The 22,625-nt window shown below is 42.1% G+C and overlaps 1 protein-coding gene across 7 annotated transcripts in view; it reads left to right on the top strand.

The window, feature by feature from the left end:
* Nucleotides 1-22,625, top strand: part of LOC149462317 (RING finger protein 44-like) — a 95,774-nt gene that overhangs the window by 66,639 nt on the left and 6,510 nt on the right. For 6 of the 7 annotated variants that reach the window (XM_089677118.1, XM_089677120.1, XM_089677117.1 and 3 more), the window contains exons 6-10: nucleotides 11,881-12,042; nucleotides 12,255-12,370; nucleotides 12,561-12,648; nucleotides 13,320-13,441; nucleotides 16,367-16,466. In XM_089677118.1, the coding sequence (XP_089533244.1) occupies nucleotides 11,881-12,042; nucleotides 12,255-12,370; nucleotides 12,561-12,648; nucleotides 13,320-13,441; nucleotides 16,367-16,466 (588 nt within the window). The remainder of the gene's footprint in view (nucleotides 1-11,880; nucleotides 12,043-12,254; nucleotides 12,371-12,560; nucleotides 12,649-13,319; nucleotides 13,442-16,366; nucleotides 16,467-22,625) is intronic. The other variant, XM_089677121.1, reaches the window with a different exon arrangement.

The following is a 22,625-nucleotide window of genomic DNA, read 5'->3' on the forward strand; positions in this document are numbered from 1 at the left end:
TATGATTGGCCCACAGTTCTCACATGGTACATGGGCCAATCCCAGCACCCTGTACCATATGACCAGCTGGAGCCAATCACAGATCACTGTATTTTGAACTGTCAGGAACGTAACCCATTTATGACAGTTCAAAGCAAGCATTGCATTGCAGAGCAATAATCTTTATTACTCCTGCAGTGCAAAGTGTAAAAAAAAAACAAAACAAACAAAAACCCTGATCACCCCCCCAGAGTTGTACAATGTTACTATGGTAACATTGCACTACTGAGATGAAAGCATTTAGAATGGAAAAAAAAAAAGGTTTAAATAAAATATTTAGAGCACTTGTCAACAGTTCCAACACTTGCCGATGTGCGGGCGAGCGACAGCTTTGGGCAAAGCGGGGTATCCTGTCGCTTTCTATTTCCAGGTGTATGTGCGTCCCCCCCTATGCTGGTCCAAGTAGAGGAGAGAGAACACCACACTGAGTAAAAGCACTACATTTTATACACTTTTGATTAGCACATTTAACACTTTGATTGTCTCTATTAACCCCATCACTCACCCAGTGCCATTAGTACAATGTCAGTATATAGAATTTTTCACTGATCACTCTATTACTGCCACTAGTGACATCAGATAGAGTTAGGGTCAGTTAGCACCCCTCCCAGCCAAGGTCAGCTAGCGTTAGATTGCCCACACACTATCGCACTCACGCTATAGGTCCCTGATCACCGCCATTACTAGTATAGTATTTGTACAGATCAATATATTGATCACCAACAGAACTGTACTAGTGCCACCTTAGTATAGTGTCCCCAGAAACACAGTGTTAGCAGGATAAGACCCATTCACTGCCAGCATTAGCTGCCCCTCCGCTGTTTTTCACTGAATATTTGTATGAATTGATTGTGGGCCAAAGCAATTTATATTTCAATGTGTTTTTAATAAAAGTTTTCAACAGTACGTATAATTTGTTCCATATATGTTGCAGGTACAAATAGAATAAAGAAAAACAAAAATAAATATATCCCACGTATAGGGAGGGGAGTGCAGTATACAAATATTGACAACCATTTTGTTCTTAGAGGATGCACCTTGCAAACAGGTCACACAGCACGTTAGCGGGAGCATCCGTCATACAGCACATCCCAGGAATCCACTAAATCAATCAAAACCTAGCAGGTCTATATGAGTAATGAAATTAGGAAGTATGATGCTCCTTTTCTTAAAAAAGGGGAAAAAAGAGAAAGAGAGGGGAGGGTGTCCCATTGACCTACTAGGAAGATCCATCCACTCTTGGTCCAAAGGAGAGATGCATTGAATCCAGGGTTCCCACGGTTTCTGAAATTTAGTAGTAGTATTATGGAGGGTACAGGTGAGTTTATCATTTACCATAATCCCAGTTTAATTCATGTTTAACATAATCTAAGTGCACCACTGTTGTCTTCCAACAACGCTCTATTGCGATTCTTGCTGCCAAGAGCATATAAAGTATAAGCACTTTAGGCCATTTTGGGATTTCAGCATCTAATTTCTAGAACAAGGCTATTTCTTGGGCTTGAGTAAGGTTAACATCCATGACCAAGGGTATGAGGTTGAAATTTGTATCCAAAATCAGGACACCTTGGGGTATTGCCATCACACATGAAACCTTGTTCCTGGCTGACCGCATTGGCAAAAACAGTTTGGAGAGAGTGCATCTTTGCTTTCCTAGTCGGTACTAAATACCAGTGTAATAGAGTTCTGTAATTGGATTCTATCAGTATAGCATTGAAATCTTGGATACGTCGTTTGCTGTGTCCTGCCAGTCCGACAAATCCCCGGAAATCTGTAAATCCTTTTCCCATAGCTTCATATAGGAAAGCTTACTGTTAAGGTCCATCAAAAAAAGATAAACTGTGGAGACCCGCCCCTTGGGGCCAAAGCAATTTATAAGCACAATAATACATGGCTGCCCACCCAAATTTTAGCTTTTGCCAGACAATTTGCATGGAAACAAAACTTTTGGGCCTAACTCTCAACATAGGCGTTACAAAAAAGAATAAATTGCAGTCATATTGGTCCACAGACCCAATTCATCATATGACCATGTTGTCTGCGGTTACATATATACACAACATGGACCTGCAACGTACTGGTACGTCGCTGGACTTTGAGTGGTTATACTGGGATGATGCCTGCAGCTACGGGTATGGAAATGTTTGAAAAAAAAAAAACTACTTGACCAGGGACTAAATCAGGGTTTCAATCTACTTGTCCTGATAAAAAAACATAAATTTTAACCAGAAACCATATTTAAATCTGTTTTAAGTAATGTCTGGGGCTTTTAAAAACAAAAGGTGCTTTTTATATATATATTTTTTTTCTATATTAATTTAAATATTTATTAAATTTTTCATGTTAATACAAAAACCCAAAAAGGGAAATAATTCTCATACAAATAGACATTTATAGCATTTCTACCTTTCCCTTGCTAAAAACTCTTTTCTTTCCCATCCCACTACCCCCCCTTGCCGCCCCTCATCCCCCCTCCTCCCCCTCTGCGGACTCTAGCCCATTCTAATCTCTTGAGGCTTATTAATTTTTTTTTTTTTTTGCTAACATCTTAGTTCATATTTTCCTATATTTCTCTTTCAATCCTGCTCTTTCCCATTTTTCCCATCTCCTGGAATAAACTCTCATCTTATCTTCCTGTATATGGTATGATCTTTCCATTCTACCTATCTGGTTTACTCTATTAATCCAGTCTTCCTCCTTCGGTACCTCAGCTTTCCGCCAAAACTTGGGTATCAACCCTTTCGCCGCATTCAAGAAGTACCAAATACCTGAATCTTTATATTTATTTACAGATGTCTCCACATTGTGTAGGAGGCACGTCGTTGGGTCTAACCCTATGTCAATTTCAGTTATTTCTTCAATCAATTTAACTATTATCTTCCAAAAAGCCTGGATTTTCGGACATTCCCACCATATGTGAAACACCGTGCCTATCTCTCCACATCCTCTCCAACACATATTTGAGTTTTCCCCATTCATCTTGTGCTCTACACTCGGTGTAATGTGCCATTGTGTCACACACTTATAATTAACCTCATCCTCTCTCATACTAACATTATCGTGTATCAATCTAAACATCTTTCTCTGTCTATCTTCATCAAACTCAGCTCCCATATCCCTTTCCCATTTTGTAATAAAATCTAACTTTGTGTTTGTGTCTAATTCTGTGAGTATTCTATACACTTTTGAAATACCGTGCTTCCCATCCCTTCGTGTCTCTAACAACCTTTCAAACATATTCCACTCCTGTTTTATTCTCGGGTTTCGGTAAATTTCCAATAAAACATTTCAATTGATATTTCCACTCATCTATTCTAATAAAAATATCTCCCTTCTTCTCTATTAAATCTTTAAGTGATCTCAATTCACCCTCCACCAAAACATCTCTCAGTTGGGTATCCTCCTTTCTAAACCATCTCCCTGATATCTTATTCTTTCCCGGGGGAAAGTACTCAGTATTTGTGAGAGGCATTAATATAGAATTAAATTCCCATTTCATGTTTTTGTGTAAATTGTCCCATACCCTAAAGACATTTAAAGTGTAGATACTTGTGCTTTCTTTAATTCCCCTGAACTGTGGTGGAACCCATATCATCTGACTCAATCTAATGCCGCTAAGATCATTTTCAATTGTTACCCAACTTTTCCCCTTATGGTTAAATGTCCAGTCATATATTCTTGCTAAAACCACTGCTTTATAGTATCTCTTGACATCTGGTAGACCCAATCCCCCTTTCTCTTTAGTCCTGCTCAATGTTTCATATGCTATTCTAGGTTTTTTATTCTTCCATATGTATCTTGTTAACATTTTTTTCATTATCTTAAAGAAGGCTTCTGGAATTTTAATTGGTACCATTTGAAATCTATACAGTATTTTTGGCATAATTACCATTTTGACTAGGTTTATACGTCCTATCCAGGATGGATTTCCTCCTAGTCTTTTTAATTCTTCCCTGATCTCATTTATCAAAGAGATATAATTTAATCTATACAAATGCTTAGATGAGGCAGTGAGTTTTATTCCTAGGTATTTTATCTCTTTTTCTCTCCATATGAAGGGGAATTCTTTTTGTAGTTTTTCTTTTTCATTCTTTGATATATTAATATTCAGGATCTCTGTTTTCGTTGGATTAATTTTTAAATTTGATAGTTCACCGTACTCCTTCAGAATCTTCATTATATTTGGGAGAGTTATTCGGGGATTCCCCACATAGAACAATAAGTCGTCCGCAAAGGCCACTACTCTATGTTCTATGGATTCTATCTGAATTCCCTTTACCGATCCACTATTTCTTATTATTGACAACAGAGGTTCGAGTGACAATACATATAGCAGAGGGGACAGTGGACAGCCCTGTTTTGTACCATTAGACATTCCAATGGGTTCTGATCTCTCCCCATTTCAAAAGGTGCTTTATAGCAACATTTAATATTTTTAACATTGCGCTGTTTATCTCCTCCTCCCCTTCCTGCTTGTCTCCAGCACCGCACCTAGGACTAGCAGGGAGGAGAGAGACCTTGCAGTGTAATGAGCACTGATTGGCTGCTCGTCAGGAGAGGGGAGTGTTGGACTTATCCTTTATCCCTTTCGCTGCCAGAGCTGTTTTGCGTTGTTTGCACACGATTAAAAAATCGTTTTAGGCCTGAAGATGACACAAACCCCCCAAACGTATATTTTCTGAAAGCAGAGACCCTAGAGAATAAAATAGCAGTAGTTCCAATTTTTTGTCACACGATATTATCACAAAGGTCTAGGAAACGTAAAATTTCAGTAAAAAATACACTTACGTTAATTTTAGGGCACAAAAAGCAATAAATTATCAAATTTTTTTGTAAAATATAAAAGACAAGGTTGCATTGAGTAAATAAATATCTAACATGTAGGCGCCCAAGTACGTGCTTTTACATTTGTGCATGCGCACATATGTGGGGAGCCTTGAAAAAATTGGGGGTGTTCTATGCTTGGGTGTAACTTCCATTTTAAAAAAAAAAACAATTTACTTTTTTTTTTTTTTAATCACATACGGGACAAAAAGTCCGCTATTTGATGACTTTTGGTGACAGGTTCTCTTTTTTGAGACATGCAGGGTCTAAAAGATCAGGAGAAAAAGGGGTGTGTAGACTTTTTATATCCACTCTATAGGATGCCAGTGATCTTTGGGCCCTCGGACAGAACTGCATTAAAAACAGGCATGATTCTGTGATGAATACCACTATAAGGAACACTGCTAAAAATGACTGTCTGTGAACACAGTTCACCCTGCCATCCAAAAATGCATCTATCATGCAAAGAAGAAGCCATATCTTAACGTGATCCAGAAACACTGCCGTCTTCTCTGGGCCAAAGCTTAAAATGGTCTGTTACAAAGTGGAAAACCTTTCTGTGGTCAGATGAGTCGAAATTTGACATTATTTTTGGCAATTGTGGGAGCCGCTTCCCCTACATTAAAGAGCAGAGTTACTTCTGGCTTGTTATCAGTGCTCAGTTCAAAGACCTGCATCACTGTTGTTATGGGGGTGCATTAGTGCGTATGGAATAGGTAGCTTGCACATCTGGAAAGACCCCATCAATGCTGAAAAATATATATCCAGGTTTTAGACCAACATATGCCCCCATACAGATGATGACTTTTTCTGAGAAGGCCTTGCAAATTTCAGCAGGACAATGCTAAACCATATACTGTATCTCAGACAACAGCATGGCTTTGTAGTAGAGGAGTCCAGGTGCTTAACTGGCCTGCCTGCAGTCCAGACCTTTCACCTATTAAAACTATTTGGTGCATCTTGAAATGAAAAATACAACAAAGAAGACCTAGGATTGTTGAGCAATTGGAATCCTATATGAACTGGTTTCTTCAGTTCCCAGATGTTTGCAGTGTTGTTAAAAGAAGAGGGAATGCTACACTGTTCCAACGCTTTCCAACTTTTTTTGGAGACATGTTGCTACCATCAAATTCAAAATTGCCTTTTTTTTTTCTTTTTTTTTTTTATGGTACATATTCTTCGTTTAAACACTCCATTGTGAGGGCAGGCCCTCATTTTATAGAACAGATAGAGCAAATGTATGGAGTCTTTTGTTTTAGCAGTGACCACTTGGTACAAGTCTCAAAACTTGTGTCTGTCATGGGACTGATGTCTGCACAAATGCTTAGAACACTGATTTGCTCATGTGGGAAACGAATGAGACATCCACGGAACATCTGAGGTGCTCACTCTTCAAAGAATGTTGTCACTTAGAACCTGCTCTTGACACTATCATTAGGAGTGCCACCAAGGCTGGAATGTGTTGCTGCCTTAATGCCGAAGATCTGTAGAAGGGACAGCTGAAACTTACTCCACTATGGGTAAGCCTTCAGAGCCTAACTTCTGTTTAGATCATATGGCCCTGAAACCAGAGGTCTGATAACTCCTCTGAAAGGTCTTTTTAATGAAAGTGCACCCTCCCCTATATATATATATATATATATATATATATATATATATATATATATAATATAATGGAGGGTTTTACGCACATCTGAACAGGTTTTTGATTAGTTTGCGACCCTGGCATTTGGATGGTCAAAACACCCCCTTTAACTTGCTGGCTAAACACTTGCATGTGGTGTCTTCTTCAACTGCCCCCCCCTTTTGTTCCTGTGTAAGTGGGAACTTGGGATTGGGTATATTGCACTCCCTTGTTTAGGAAAATGGTACATCCTCGTATTCTATTAAAACCCCTTGTAGTGGGTGGTACCCCTCAGCATTCCCCTTCTCTTGAGAGTCAGGGTCACCTGGTAATCAGAACTCTTCTTAAGGGCATACCACATGCAAGCTTTGACCCAGTGGGGCATTGCAGGTGTCTAGTATTGGCAACTATCAGTCACCAATGGGTGAAGCTGCCCTTCCTAAATCCTTCCCAAATAAATCTATACCCTTTTCAGTAAGTAGACCTTTCCTTAGCTGTTATGGACTTTCACCCTTTTTCCTTTTTAGGGGATTTTGGGGTATTGTGGGATCATCCACCTAATTTTTGTCTTGCCTATTCTCGTTGACTGTTTTGACTTCTTCAGCCTTTGTAATGTCCTCCTGAATCAAGAAGTTCTTCTTTCAGGCTTTCCGCTGAAAATGAAACCTGATTGAGGAGACAGAATCTGGGGCATAACAACCAACTGGCTTCTATCTTCAGTTTGTTCAGTTAGCTTTAAAAATGAAAGATAGAAGCTGATTGGTTTTCGTGCACAGCTGCTCCAGATTCTGTCTGTTAGGGTAAATTTCCCTCACTGTCTGTGTTTGGGGCCACGCACCCGCTCCTACACCCTTGTCAAATTCAGCTGTGCAGGTGAGTCTGTCCAGCCTCTGCATCTGCTTTCACTTTCATAGGTTGCCTGCATGCAGCTCCAGGTGCATTAAAAAATGTTTTATTTATGCTTCAGGCCTCTGTGCCTGTATGAATGAGGCCTATAGATTCTCATTAGATGGTAAAATAGTTTTTACTTCTACTTTTTCAGGTTTTATTTTAACAACTTCTGTACAACTTACTATGTTGTATCAATTTTTGTTTACGTTTTACAAAACCGTAATGCTTAAAGTGGTTGTAAACCTCAGAAGTATGAACAAAGCATATCCTAGCCCAGGTTGGCAACCCATGGACCCCAATCTACCAGTCGATTGCAGCCAGATGACTGGCAAATTGCCTGGGTTTGCCGACCTGCAGTCACATACCATGGATGAAGGTGCAAAAGGACCTGCAGTCGCATACCATGGATGAAGGTGCAGAGAAACTACTTTCAAGTGTGTAGCACCAGCCACAGAGGTAGCAGTTTGCAGAAGCATTAGCCGCATAAGCTGATGCTTTGCCTAAAGTTCTAGCAGGAATGTAAGGTGGAGTGATACTAACAGCACTCCGCCCCTAGCCGTCGGATCCACAGCATGTAGCAGCGATGCAAGGTCAGTGTCACTGGACACAAGTTCATTGGACACAATAGCATTTTTTTGGGCACGTTAGCAGTTATATGGGCACAAAACCTTTTTGTGCTATTGTGCAAATGTATATGCATGATAGCATCTATATGGGTACAATAGCAGATGTATGGGCAGAACAGAACAGAAAGCTGCGGGTGCTAAAGCGCAGCTAACCTACAGGAAAGCTGCAGGTATGCTGTGCTGCACATGCAGCGCAGTGGTGAGAAAGCTGCCCAATAGTTGTTAAGCCTGTAATGGATGCTGTTGTGCCCATATAGATGCACAATAGCAGCTGTATGGGCACAACAGCATCTACGAGGGCAGAATAGCAGGTGCAGCACAGTTTACCAGCATCTTTCCTGCAGGTTAGCTGCACTTTAATAATAATAGACTTCTATTATATCCTGCAGGGCTAGTGCACTTCTAAAAGCACACCAAAGCTCCTGAACACAGAAAGTTTTGTGTGATTTCAGGAAGCGCACCAAATCCAGAGGATATCATAGAAGTCTAAGGCAAAGAGCAGCTAGCTCGCAGGAAAGCCACAGGTGCATCTTTGTGGGGCTAGGGGGCTCAGGACAGTAAGGGCTGTTTTTACATTTGTGATTTGGGGGCTGTAAAACTCCATAGTTGAGCCATGTTTTTACCACCACTCAATCTACCCATCCACACCCCCTTTAGTTGAAGTGGCCAGGTGTGTACACATGTTGCAGGCACAGCATGAGTGATACACCCTGTCGTGCTTTTAGGACCATGTGCCCAGTGATTTTTGATTTCTCCCATGTTGCTAAGGTAGATCTCCACCTCTGTGTTTGCCCTACCCCTGTTCTATGGTGTGGACGTGGCTCAGTCCATAGCACAAAGTGTCATTTCTGTCTGCTGCCTTGTTCCTCTATCTGCATGAGTCACTTCTGACAAGTTTTCCTGAAACCAAGAGAAAATAAAGTGACGGGATGCATCTCCAGCACGCATCCTGTGATTAACAGCCTCAGTTCTGTTCCTGTGTGAAGGTGGGTGTGTCCCTTTCCTCCCGTCAACTCCTCACTGAGCTCTACAGACTTCAAAGCCCTACCGCCAGCGGAATGCGACTCGTTTCGGTGAATAAGGTCACACTGCAATATGTACATAAACTGACATATACACACGTAGCCTGTTTAAAAAAATAAAAATAATAAAAATGCAATACCATACCTACACCTGCACTGCTGGGTACTGCACTTTACAGTAATGCACTGAAGGGGAAGCATGTCCGTACTCCTGAAGACGCCTCCTCCTTCCACTTTTTTTCACTCGCTGTCCTGATCTTGTTTTTGCTTGTGCTGATGTATTGTTTGGCAGAGCAGTGAAAGCTTGATCACAACCTTTCTCAACCAGAATTTCGTGGCACCCCTAGCAAACTAAAATGGCATCCCAGTTGAGAGAGGCTGGCTTAAACAAGTGATTTTCTTAAATGTTTAAGCTATTGAACAAATAATGCATACTGTGCAAATGTAAATAATATAGTTTCCTTGCCTTATATGTAGTAGGATTTGGCACAGTAGCTGAGTGACCATGTGGTTCTCCTCATTAGCACCAGCTGATGAGGGGAACCATCCAGATGAGCAGTGACAACTTATTTTTCTCTGTTACTGATTCAAAGTATAGTTGATGGTTTTAGAGGTGCTTTACTTTTTTCATTTTCTTTGGAGTTGGTAATATGATTGCAACCGATGGGGAGTGGCGGGACTGGATGTGGGATGGAGCCCATTAACCTCCCTAGCGGTATGATTATTTCAGATTTTTGGTGCTGAAAGCGGTACCATTTTTTTTGCATGGAAATATGTATTTTTTTTTTTTTTTATTGTAGGCCTGTAATTTAGGAATAACTCATTGAAATCTGTCCGAACAAGAGTCTAGTAAACATTCCGGATATGATAAAGTTGAAACACAAAATCATAAATTATAATTTAATAAATAATCCTAAAAAATAATATAATAATAAATTTAATTAAGTAATATAATCAAACCAAAAACACTGAAATTTGAAATATAGCGCCAAGTTCGCACATTGCTGAGCAAAGTTGCAGAATCGTTTTCAGTGTCTGATGACGAATTTCCCCGCGAATCATTATCACTCAATTCTGCAAGTGGTCCTGATATACTATGGCTGTTCTCTAGCCGGTCTAAAACCGCTTTTGACATAAAGGGATGCTTTTTGGACGCCATGGACTTTTCTAAGTTTCCAGGCAGAAAGAACAGTCAAAATGCAGGCAGGGGACAGGACAAAGCAGTAGGGACAAAATGTATGTGAAATGTTTTGAAACAGCAATGTTTTACTATGTATTAATCATTTTTAAAAAATGAAAATTTTTTTAAAATTTCAAATTTGCCGCCGGTTCCGGCGCCCGTACGTCCCGACGTCACAGGGACCGGAACACGGAAGCCGGATGCCGGCATCGGCCGGAGGAGATGGCCGGGGACGCTGCAGGGGACGCATCGCGGGAGCGAAGGACAAGGTAAGCGCTGCAGGGACTCCCTATGCAACGCTGCATGGTAAGCCCGAGTGTAGCTCAGGGTTACCGATTTTGGTACTGAAACTTTACCCCGAGCTACACTCGGGAATAACGCTAGGGAGGTTAATCTTCATCTCCAAAGCAATTCCTCTAACGATACAGAATATTAATTGTTTCCATAGCAGTCAAATTGAGGTTTCCAATGAATTTGCCATATGCTCCTAGCTACCTGCATACAATACAGTGACTGCATTATTTGACTGTGTATATGCCTTGGGTATTAATTTACCGCCACATAATTATCTGTTGAAATTGTGTTAACAAGCAAGTGTATCTCAAGTGGCCATTGAGTGTATTTGACTGCATCACTGGGTTGGTTGTACTTAGTAGAGGATGTATAATTTTTTTTCCCCAAAAGGAAGAGACCACATTAACAACCAATAAAGCTGGTCATAAAGTAATCATGATGGATTTTTTTTTTTAATTTTCAGCCAGTGGGTTGAACAAAAAAAAAAATATGAATGGATTCCCCCATCCACACAAGGGAGATGGATAGAAAAATCTTCACCATTGTATTTCAACAGCAGTACTCAGAATACACTGATCCTGTTGGCTGCAGTTGCTGGTTGGCCTTCCCATTCAACAGAAGTCAGTTGTTAGATCGGTTTCTGTTAAGTGGGAACAGCAATAGGTGGATCAAAATTTAGGCCAATTCCTTCTTAATCAGCTGAATTTGGTATTTGTGCTTTTTTTTAAATAAAAATTGTTTGCAATTCAAGGTATTTCGGATTTCACTTGTAATCAAGGCATCAAACTTACTGTACTCTGAAGCACTATATTAGGGTTTTTTTCAGTCAATTAAATCAATTTGTTGAATTAAACAATTTCTAAAACTAATTTTTTTGTTTGATAGCTTAGGGAAGGGTTAGGACCCATCATATTTTTTTGCCATCTGTTCCCTATTAGGCATTTTTTTCCCTTGATGTCCTGTAGGCACAAAAGGGTAAATGTTTAGTTGTAACTGGATTAGGTATCCCCTCTATTCCTCTACTGTTGACAACTCAGAATCTGGGATTTTCTGTGTCCTTGTAGTGATTTCACTTGTGGGAATGCATACGGCAATAAAAAACTGTTGAGGTTGCTAAGACTTCACTGCTTTATCTAAAACTAAAACAGTGGTGCGGTTGCACCCTTGTTTGTTCCAAAAAACCTATGAATATAGAAATAAAAAACACTTTTTGATTTTAGATAAATTTTAATAATTTTCATTAAGAGGTATAGAGGGGCACATGTATTGCTAATTGTACATCATATTGTATGTTTCGCTATATTGCCATGGCATTCATATTATGGTTTTATTTTTTTGCATGGCTTATTTTCTTTAATCTTCTGTATTTTCACCATCTAGCCACTGCAGAGGATAGACAATGAGTTAGAGCTTCGAGGGGACCAACATCACATGGGCAATTTCCCATTCCACCACTCTCACCCTGTGCCTGCAATACCCCATTCAGCGCCCATGCATTACCTCTCCCATGATGCACTGCACCAGGAGCTATCCTTTCCAGTGGTAAGTGCACAGTCAGACACGTCTCCAGTTAAGAGCTGGGTGATTATTACAGGTTAGAAATAACTACATTTTTAAAGAAAGTTGACATGTACATAGTATCCTCTTTAGGGTTTTGTTTTTTTTGTTTTTTTTAAAGTTACCTTGTTTTGCTGATAACATTAGGTGATTTTGTTTGTGAAGTCTAATTGTGTTTTACTTATGCAAATTTGCAGCCATATGCCCATTTGATGCCACGGCGAATAAATGCCCAACGATATCGTCTGCAGCAACCACTGCCGCCTCCTGCACTGCCACCTTCATATTATCCCAGCTTTCTCCCCTACTTTCTGTGAGTATTTCTTGCTATGAATTGTGAAATTGCTAGTTTTCTTCAGATGTCTTTTCATTAATTCATTTGTCCCAGTGATAGGAGTGCCATTATACTTAAAATTTAAGGGTTTTTTTCGTCCTTTTGTAGTAAAAAAAAAAACAAATTTTAGTGCTGTGTTTGAATCATCCTATTCACATGCTTCTTACAGTTCCATGCTTCCTGTATCTCCCACTTCTGTTGGCCCAGCAATCAGTTTGGATTTGGATGTGGACGATGTGGAAATGGAGAACTATGAGGTTGGTTTAGCTCTGAATTCCTTCTATAATCTTTTCGTAGTTTTCCTGCAGGGAGACAGCATTAAGCATTTTGATAGATACAATTCAGTTTCGTGGTGTAAAAAAAAATATTTTGAGTTGCATGTAAACATACCATCATTTAATGGTCTTCAGTCAGTTGAATACCTTTATTAAATGTCTGTTCCATAGCTTCTAAAGCTTATCCAACCTTGCACAACTCTGCTGTTTTTTACATTCTGCCATCATTCTCCTGGACAGAATATAAGTTACTATATTGTTAGACGTGCCTGCTGTTATCCTTTTTAAATTTGTGACATCTGTTGGTGACATTATCCGATTTCCTTAATAATCTAAAAATAGACTGTTGAACTCACGCTCACTGCACCACATTCCAGCAAATTTTGGTTACTTGGCAGGAATTTCTGATAACTATCCAGCTCTCTGTAATTGCCAGGCCTATAAGTGTGCTCAGAGCTGTATTGCTTGGGTTACACTTCACACTTGAGTTTGTGGCATTGAAGCTCAGTGGTCTAAACACTATCTGCTCTATTTTTTTTGTGCCTTATCCCAATGAGCAGCTGCCAGCAAAGTGTGGGATGTTAATCTGCATTCAACTCTTTATCAATGAGAACGTTTACTTTCTAATTTAATTAATTTGATTTTCCTTTTAGGCACTGCTTAACTTAGCTGAACGCTTAGGAGAAGCAAAACCCCGTGGACTCACCAAAGCCAACATTGAGCAGCTTCCATCATACCGCTTCAACCTTGAGAGCCATCAGTCTGAGCAGACATTGTGAGTGATGAAGGGAAATGTCTCTACCTCCCATTATATGTTCACATTCCCGTGATCCTAAGCAGTTTTATAAACCTCTGTTTTATAAAAGAACACACGTCTTTTTAACCCCTTCACGCCTAAGGGTAAACAAATCTTAAAGCCCAAGTAAAATTTTACAACTTTGACATGCGTTAGTAAAACCGTACATGTCACAACTACGTTGTACATCCAGGTGACTTTATACCTTGTTTTTTTTCAGGACACATTGGGCTTTCATTTAGTGGTAAATGGTAATGGAAATCTCATGATTTTTTTTTTTTATTATTATTATCAAAGGAAAACTGGCCCAAAATAGTAAGAAAAAAAATGTATTTTTAAATTTCGCTGTGTGTTTCTTGTTACTACCATGACCTACCACCAAAGAACAACCCAAAATACATTTTCCAGCTCTTGACAATCGCAGTGATCATATATGTGTATGTTATTTGTTTGTACCTGTACTACTGCCCAGAAACAATAGTGTGCATTTTGTTTTTACCTAACATACAGACACTAACTGACACTGATACCAATTTAAAAAAAAAAAAAAAAAAAAACCCTGACCTTGACCCAAACACTAACCCTGGCACTGAACTAGATCAAACCTTGATCTAGGTATTTTTTTTCTTTATTTTTTATTTTTAAATATTTATCTTTTTGTGAAAAAAAGTTTTGGGGGGGGGGTTTTCTCTCTGCAAGGAGAGAAAAAAAAATCAAGGGGGGCGGGCTTCACAGTGACTATTCATTGTGATAGCCAATCAGAGGCTTTCACAGAGATCACGTGATCCGGAATTGGGGGTCCCGATCATTAGAACGGGACCCGGGGCTCTCAGTGACACCCCAGCCTTTGTGCTGGGAGCATGCTCCCAGCACAAAGCCAGGTACGCAAATATGCGGCCCCACGGAAAAAAGCCCAGTTCTGTGAGGCCGCATATTTGTGTGACTTTAGCATGAAATGTATAGTGTATGCTGTGAAATTAATAGGTGAATAACTAAAGCAACACAAGCTTTCATTCACTTGTGTGGACCCACACACACATGCAGTCCTATAGAACTTTCTAAAGAAAAAACAGCAATGTAATTTTATTTATCTATCCACTCTACTAAAGAATTAATAATTGCGGGCTTTGGCAGTAAATGGCTGTGATGGCTGATATGTGGTTCAGTGATGCTTCCAATGGTGTTCCTTCTACAGAAGCCACTAGCCATCACTAACTATGTGGGCAAAGGCATACCATAGCTTGTAAAACAATTGAAAAATTACAGTATAACCAGTTCCTTACATACATGTACACTTTTGTAGGGAAGAGGTTATCCCAGAATCATGGTCAAGGCTACAACTATGATCCCAGTATCGTTGTTTAGCCCCAGCAGTGGTTTTTCACATAAATGTATTCCAAGCAGCTAAGCAGACATTGGATTACTTTTACAGGTGGCGAGACTGGGTAACCCTCCTGCCATCGTCCTCCCTTTACTGGGCTCTCCCAAGCTATTGGGGAGCCCGCTAAGAATGTGACCAATGGCATCTGGCTACCTGCACACAGTGAGAGGAACTGAAGTTGTTCCTCCCACTGTGTGATGTCAAAAGCAGGAAGTGACGACTATTTAGTCACTTTGGTTCCGACTCTTTGTTCACTGGCTGATTACCGATCTGTCTATTAGACACCCCATCTCTCCATAAAGAGTACCTGTCACTGCCTATTGCTGTTACAGGAGATGTTTACATTCCTTGTGACAGTAATAAAAGTAATTTTTTAAAAAATGGAAAGAGGCAGTGTAAAAATTAAAGCATCCCCATGCTCACGTGCAAGTGAGCGCATGCATCAGTCCTGCGTGCATATGTCAACAGCACCGCACATGTGAGTTATCTCCATGAACGTCAGAGCAAGAGCAATAATTCTAGCACCAGACCTGTCCAAGAGGCAAGTGGTTAATTCGTGCACTTCAAATACTTCCACAATTTTGCATGACATTTCCAAAGAAAAGGTTAAAGCGGAGTTCCACCTGGAAAAAAAAAAAGTCAGCAGCTACAAAAACTGTAGCTGCTGACTTTTAAGATACAATTACCTGTCCCTTGGTCCAGCAGTGTCCTCACCACCGCTGGTTTCACTGGCCGTCTTCTCTCCCTGGCGTCAGCATCTTCAGTGTGGGCGCCCGGCTGTGACAGCTTGCGGATTCACAGCCGGGTGCCCCACTGCACATGAGTGAGAAATGCTGCGCTTTGTGAATGGCCCCGTAGTCTTCTGGGACCTGTCACGTGTTTCAGAATACTACGGGGAGGGAGGGGTGACAACTTCCGCTTCCGATCTGGATAACCGTGTGTACTCTCCAGCGTTCCAGGAAATAAATTGCCAACGGGAGGCCAAGGGAACCAGGACAGGAGTGGCTTAAAGATAATGCTTCAGGGATAAGCACTACTCAGATGGGGTAAATCAACCACTGGGAAAAGAGCAGACAGGTTGCGCAAACAGTGCATTATCGAAGATTTATTCAAAGGTATAAAAGACAAAAACATACTCACAGACATAGCTTGTATAAAGAGCTATGCATAATGGAGATGGCCGCAACAACAGGCAAGGTGTTCTGACTGTCAGTGTGGTCAGGTGGCTGATGCGTTTCAGGGATGAATCCCTTTCCTCAAACGCATCAGCCACCTGACCACACTGACAGTCAGAATACCTTGTCCGTTGTTGCGGCCATCTCCATTATGCAAAGCTTTTTGTAATGTTTAAAACCTATTGGGATATGCTGAAAATAACTGTTGCTTTTAGAAATACAACCTTTTTGTGTGTTTGTTTTGGGGTTGTTGTTTTTTCTGGTAAAGCATGCCCACAATCCCCTAATCATGAATACATTATATTGATTTTGAGTTCTTTTATAAGTAAATCTGTTGATCTCTTACAGGTGCGTGGTGTGCTTTAGTGACTTTGAAAGTCGGCAGCTTCTTAGAGTGTTACCTTGTAATCATGAGTTCCATGCAAAGTGTGTTGATAAGTGGCTCAAGGTATGTATGTATGTTGCTGTACACTTTTTTTTTTCATATCAAGTATGTAATTTAGCCAGACAATACCAGAAAAAGGGTAAAGCAGCTCCAGCCACTTCCTGTTTGTGCAGATCAGCTGTGTGGTAACACCATTTTGCTTCTGTGTGCAGGGAAATCATCAAGCTAGTCAAGCCAAGTGTCACAGATCAGAGTACAGTTGAAACTCGAAAAATCAGAATATCGTGCAAAAGTTCATTTATTTCAGTAATGCAACCTAAAAGGTGAAACTAATATATGAGACTCATTACATGCAAAGCAAGATAGTTCAAGCTGTGATTTGTCATAATTGTGATGATTATGGCTTACAGCTCATGAAAACCCCAAATCCACAATCTCAGAAAATTAGAATATTACATGCAATCAATAAAACAAGGATTGTACATAGAACAGTATCGGACCTCTGAAAAGTATAAGCATGCATATGTACTCAGTACTTGGTTTGGGCCCCTTTTGCAGCAATTACTGTCTCAATGCGGCGTGGCATGGAAGCTATCAGCCTTTGGCACTGCTGAGGTGTTATGGAAGACCAAGATGCTTCAGTAGCGGCCTTCAGCTCTTCTGCATTGTTGGGTCTCATGTCTCTCATCTTTCTCTTGGCAATGCCCCATAGATTCTCTATGGCAGCGGTTCTCAACCTGGGGGTCGCGACCCCTTTGGGGGTCGAACGACCATTTCCCAGGGGTCGCCTAAGCCCATCGGAAAACACATATTTCCGATGGTCTTAGGAACCGAGACACCGCTCCTGTCTCCGGCGATGTGTGGGTGGGATGATATGCTGCCCCTGTCACCGCCTCCTTGCCGCTAATTGGCCACCGGAACTGTAGCTCAGGAGAGGCACACAGGCGGCCAATCACCGGCGAGGAGGTGGAGCTTGGAGAGGAGGAGCCGAGCGGCAGCGCGCGGAGATCGAAGAAGATCGAGGGAGCTGCAGGAGAGAGAGGCCAGAGAAGGAAGACAGCTGACAGGTAAGTGCAAATTTTGCTGCTGCAGCCAGGTATGCAGGCTGTAGATGGGAGAGGGAGAGAGCTAGCCCAGGCTGGAGCAGGGGTCAGCAAGGTAAGTATCATTGGTGTCAGTGGGAGGGATAGTGCCCCATCATTTGTGTCACTAATACCAACGATGGGGCACTATTCCTCCCCCCACTGACGCCAACGATGGGGCACTATTCCTCCCCCCACTGACGCCAACGATGGGGCACTATTCCTCCCCCCACTGACGCCAACGATGGGGCACTATTCCTCCCCCCACTGACGCCAACGATGGGGCACTATTCCTCCCCCCACTGACGCCAACGATGGGGCACTATTCCTCCCCCCACTGACGCCAACGATGGGGCACTATTCCTCCCCCCACTGACGCCAACGATGGGGCACTATTCCTCCCCCCACTGACGCCAACGATGGGGCACTATTCCTCCCCCCACTGACGCCAACGATGGGGCACTATTCCTCCCCCCACTGACGCCAACGATGGGGCACTATTCCTCCCCCCACTGACGCCAACGATGGGGCACTATTCCTCCCCCCACTGACGCCAACGATGGGGCACTATTCCTCCCCCCACTGACGCCAACGATGGGGCACTATTCCTCCCCCCACTGACGCCAACGATGGGGCACTATTCCTCCCCCCACTGACGCCAACGATGGGGCACTATTCCTCCCCCCACTGACGCCAACGATGGGGCACTATTCCTCCCCCCACTGACGCCAACGATGGGGCACTATTCCTCCCCCCACTGACGCCAACGATGGGGCACTATTCCTCCCCCCACTGACGCCAACGATGGGGCACTATTCCTCCCCCCACTGACGCCAACGATGGGGCACTATTCCTCCCCCCACTGACGCCAACGATGGGGCACTATTCCTCCCCCCACTGACGCCAACGATGGGGCACTATTCCTCCCCCCACTGACGCCAACGATGGGACACTATTCCTCCCCCCACTGACGCCAACGATGGGACACTATTCCTCCCCCCACTGACGCCAACGATGGGACACTATTCCTCCCCCCACTGACGCCAACGATGGGACACTATTCCTCCCCCCACTGACGCCAACGATGGGACACTATTCCTCCCCCCACTGACGCCAACGATGGGACACTATTCCTCCCACTGCAAAATTACAGTTATGAAGTAGCAACGAAAATAATTTTATGGTTGGGGGTCACCACAACATGAGGAACTGTATTAAGGGGTCGCGGCATTAGGTTGAGAACCACTGCTCTATGGGGTTCAGGTCAGGTGAGTTTGCTGGCCAATCAAGCACAGTAACAGTCATTGAACTAGGTTTTGGTGCTTTTGGCAGTGTGGGCAGGTGCCAAGTCCTGCTGGAAAATGAAGTCAGCATCCCCATAAAGATAGTAGACAGCTGTGTTGACCCTGGACTTAATGAAGCACAGTGGACCAACACCAGCAGATGACATGGCTCCCCAAATCAACACAGACTGTGTAAACTTCACACTGGATTTCAAGCATCTTGCAGTGTGTGCCTCTCCATTCTTCCTCCATACTCTGGGTCCTTGGTTTCCAAATGAGATGCAAAAGTTGCTCTCATCAGAAAAGAGGACTTTGGACCACTGAGCAACAGACCAGGTCTGTTTTTCTTTAGCCCAGGTAAGATGCTTCTGACATTGTTTGTTGTTCAGGAGCGGCTTGACAAGAGAAATACAACATTTGAAGCCCATGTCCAGGATCTGTCTGTGTGTGGCGGCTCTTGATGCACTGACTCCAGCCTCAGTTCACTCTTTGTGAAAGTCCCCAACACTTTTGAATGGCCTTTTCCTGACAATCCTCTCCAGGCTGTGGTCATACCTGCTGCTTGTGCACCTTTTTCTTCCACACTTTTCCCTTCCACGTAACTCTCTATTAATGTGCTTTGATACAGCACTTTGGGAACATCCATCTTCTTTTGCAATTACCTTTTTGAGGCTTTCCCTCCTTATGGAGGGTGTCAGTGATGGTTTTCTGCACAACTGTCAGGTCAGCAGTCTTTCCCATGATTGTGATTCCTACTGGATCAGACTGAGAGACCATTTAAAGGCTCAGGAACCCTTTGCAGGCGTTATGGCTTAATTTGCTGATTGGAGTGGGACACTTTGAGCCTAGAATATTGCACCTTTTCACAATATTCTAATTTTCTGAGATTGTGGTTTACAGCTCATGAAAACCCCAAATCCACAATCATCACAATTATGACAAATCACGAATTGAACCATCTTGCTTTCTATCTCATATATTAGTTTCACCTTTTAAATTGCATTACTGAAATAAATTTAACTTTTGCACGATATTCTAATTTTTTGAGTTTCACCTGTATATGGATCCATCTTGAGAATTCACAACAATTTCAGCTGTCACACCACAACCTAACCTCGTCTCAAAGTAGATCATTTCCTCTACATCGCTTCCACTTTAAGCACTTCCCACTAGAAAAGTGTCATCTTTATGAGCTTTTTATCAAGCATTCTTGAAGCTTTTTCAATGCTTCAAAAACACATCATGAATGCAATACAGTAATTCCTCAGTTTACGAATTTAATTTGTTCTGCAGGACTTTTCTTATAGCGCAAAATTCTTAAACCGAAACACCATTTCCCATAGGATTGCATTGGAAATCAATGAACCCCTTCCGGAGGTCAGAAAAAAGTAAAGGCTGTTAAAATACCGCGTGAGTTATTTTATTAAGTCATGCGGTATTTTAGTAGTGACAACCATGTGTTAATGTTTCAGCTGTCAGCGGGGTTCCCCATTGACAGCTGAATGTAAAAGAATTGCTGGCAATTATTTAAAAAACGATGTGGGGTTCACCCTCCTATCCATACCAAGTCCTTCGGGTCTGGTATGGATTTTTAGGGCTACTCATTCACAAAAAACAAAAAGTGTAGTGTGAAAAAAGATAGGACACGGTCTATGACAAGTCCTTTATTAAAAGAAAAAACTAAGAGAATGTTCCCCGCAGTAGATCCAACGTCAGTCACGATGCCCACCGCCAACAAAAAAAAAAAAGGGGGAAAAAAAAGGTCCCATTCCCGAAGATGGCTGCCAGCCCTCTGCCTCTGAGCTGGCTTAAGAGTTCTTAAAGATGTAAGGGGCGGGGCTACCCGGGGACATCACCCAAGTGACCCTGCCCCATGTGACATCATTGTTGTCACTTGGGGTGGGGTCACATGCTTGATGTTCCCGGGTGGTCCCGCCCCTTACATATTTAAGAACTGTCAAACCATCGGATCAGGCAGAGGGCTGGCAGCCGTCGTCAAGAGCGGAGCCTTTTTTTTCTTTTCTTTTTTCGGGTTGGCCGTGGGCATCGTGATTGATGGTGGATCTACTGCGGGGGACATTCTTTTGGTTTTTTTTTCTTTTAATAAAGGACTTGTCAAAGACCGTGTCCTGTTTTTTTTCACACAACACTTTGTTTTTTTTGTGGATGAGTAACGGTACCATGTACCCCATACTCATTCATATGGAGGGGGGGTGGCCGGGAACTGGGGGCCCCCTTGTCTAAGGGGGCTTCCAGATTCCGATAAGCCCCCTGCCCGCAGACTCCCACAAACATCAGCCAGGGTTGTGGGGAAGAGGCCCTTGTCCCCATCAACATGGGGACAAGGTGCTTTGGGGGGGGGAGCCCCCTCTGCCCCAAAGCACCCCTCCATGTTGAGGGCATGTGGCCTGGTGTGGTTCCGGGGGGGGGGGGCACTTGCTCGTTCCCTGTCACATCCCCACGCCATTTTTTTTTTTTTTTAAATTTTGGATTGGGAGTTCCCCTCAAAATCCATACCAGACCCGAAGGGCTTGGTATGGATAGGAGGGAGGACCCCACGCCTTTTTTTATTTATTATGGTGCTGGTTTTTAAATGTAATTACCGCTTTTTTTTTCTTCACTATAGCTCAGAAATTCAGCTGTCACTTTCCCCCAGCTAAAAGAGTTTTCTTTTAGTTTTTCCCCCAAGTTAAAATAAACAATGTTTCCTTTTAGTTTCTTAAAATAAAACAAAGTTTTCTGTAACTCCAGGGAAAGTGACAGCTAATCTTGTGAGCTATAGTGAAGGAAAAAAAAAAAAGCTGTCAATTGAATTTAAAAATCAGCACCGACATACACTTCGTATTGTGAAAAAAATTAGTAAACCAAGGCATTATTTTCAATGGATTTTCATTCGTAAACCAAAAATTACGTTAACCGAGGCATTTGTATACCGAGGTACCACTGTAGGTACGTCAATGAATATAAGGAGGTTAGGTTGAATGAGAATTTAAAGTCTCTAGATATTTCACCCTCTACATGGGAATACCAGTGATAGAGATGTCAGATAAGTTTTTGCACTACAGTGTTTTGTTTTGTTTTTTTGATAGAACTGCTTCTTTTAAATGCCAGTTTTTGTCAGTGATTGAATCCCCTTCCCACTAATACTTGAGTGAAAGCATGGAGCCTTTTTTTTTAAACACAATGTGGCAGGACTTCAAATTACACTAAAATGTTCAGAATTAATGAGAGGAAGTCTTAGAGTCTAGCAGACTGGCCTCCCCAAAACTTTCTGACTACCTCACACACCTATATATCCTGCATAGATCCTACTTGACTCCTACCCAGTTGGTCAAGCATAGGCCTCGATATGACCCATCTTGTCCCAAATGTGGGGATCCTAGTGGATCTTTCTACCACCTAATTTGGTCCTGCCCGGATATTCAAGGTTATTGGTCTCAGGTGGTCCGGCTCCTACATAATTGCATGGGCTTTCCCTTAACCCTGTGCCCAAAATAATGTCTCCCCAATCGAGACAGCGATAAGCACTTGCATGTTATCATACAAGAAACACTTTTGGTTGCCAGAATGCTGATAGCAAGGTTTTGGCTTAGGGCCTCAACCCTGACAATTCAGCTTTGGCTTGCCGCTATTAATCTTACCCTACAAAAAGGTTACTGTGACAACACTGAAGAAATGACATTTAGCTTCAATGTAAAGTAGTAGTGAGTGTACAGCTTGTATAACCATGTAAATTTGCTGTCCCCTCAAAATATCTCAACACTCGGCCATTAATGTCTAAACCGCTGGCAACAAAAGTGAGTACATTCCTAAGTGAAAATGTCCAAATTGAGCCCAAAGTGTCACTATTTTGTATG

This window comes from Staurois parvus, unplaced genomic scaffold, assembly GCF_062004578.1.
Source record: "Staurois parvus isolate SC_StPar_1 unplaced genomic scaffold, SC_StPar_1.0 ptg000177l, whole genome shotgun sequence".
Classification (NCBI taxonomy): Eukaryota; Metazoa; Chordata; class Amphibia; order Anura; family Ranidae; genus Staurois; species Staurois parvus.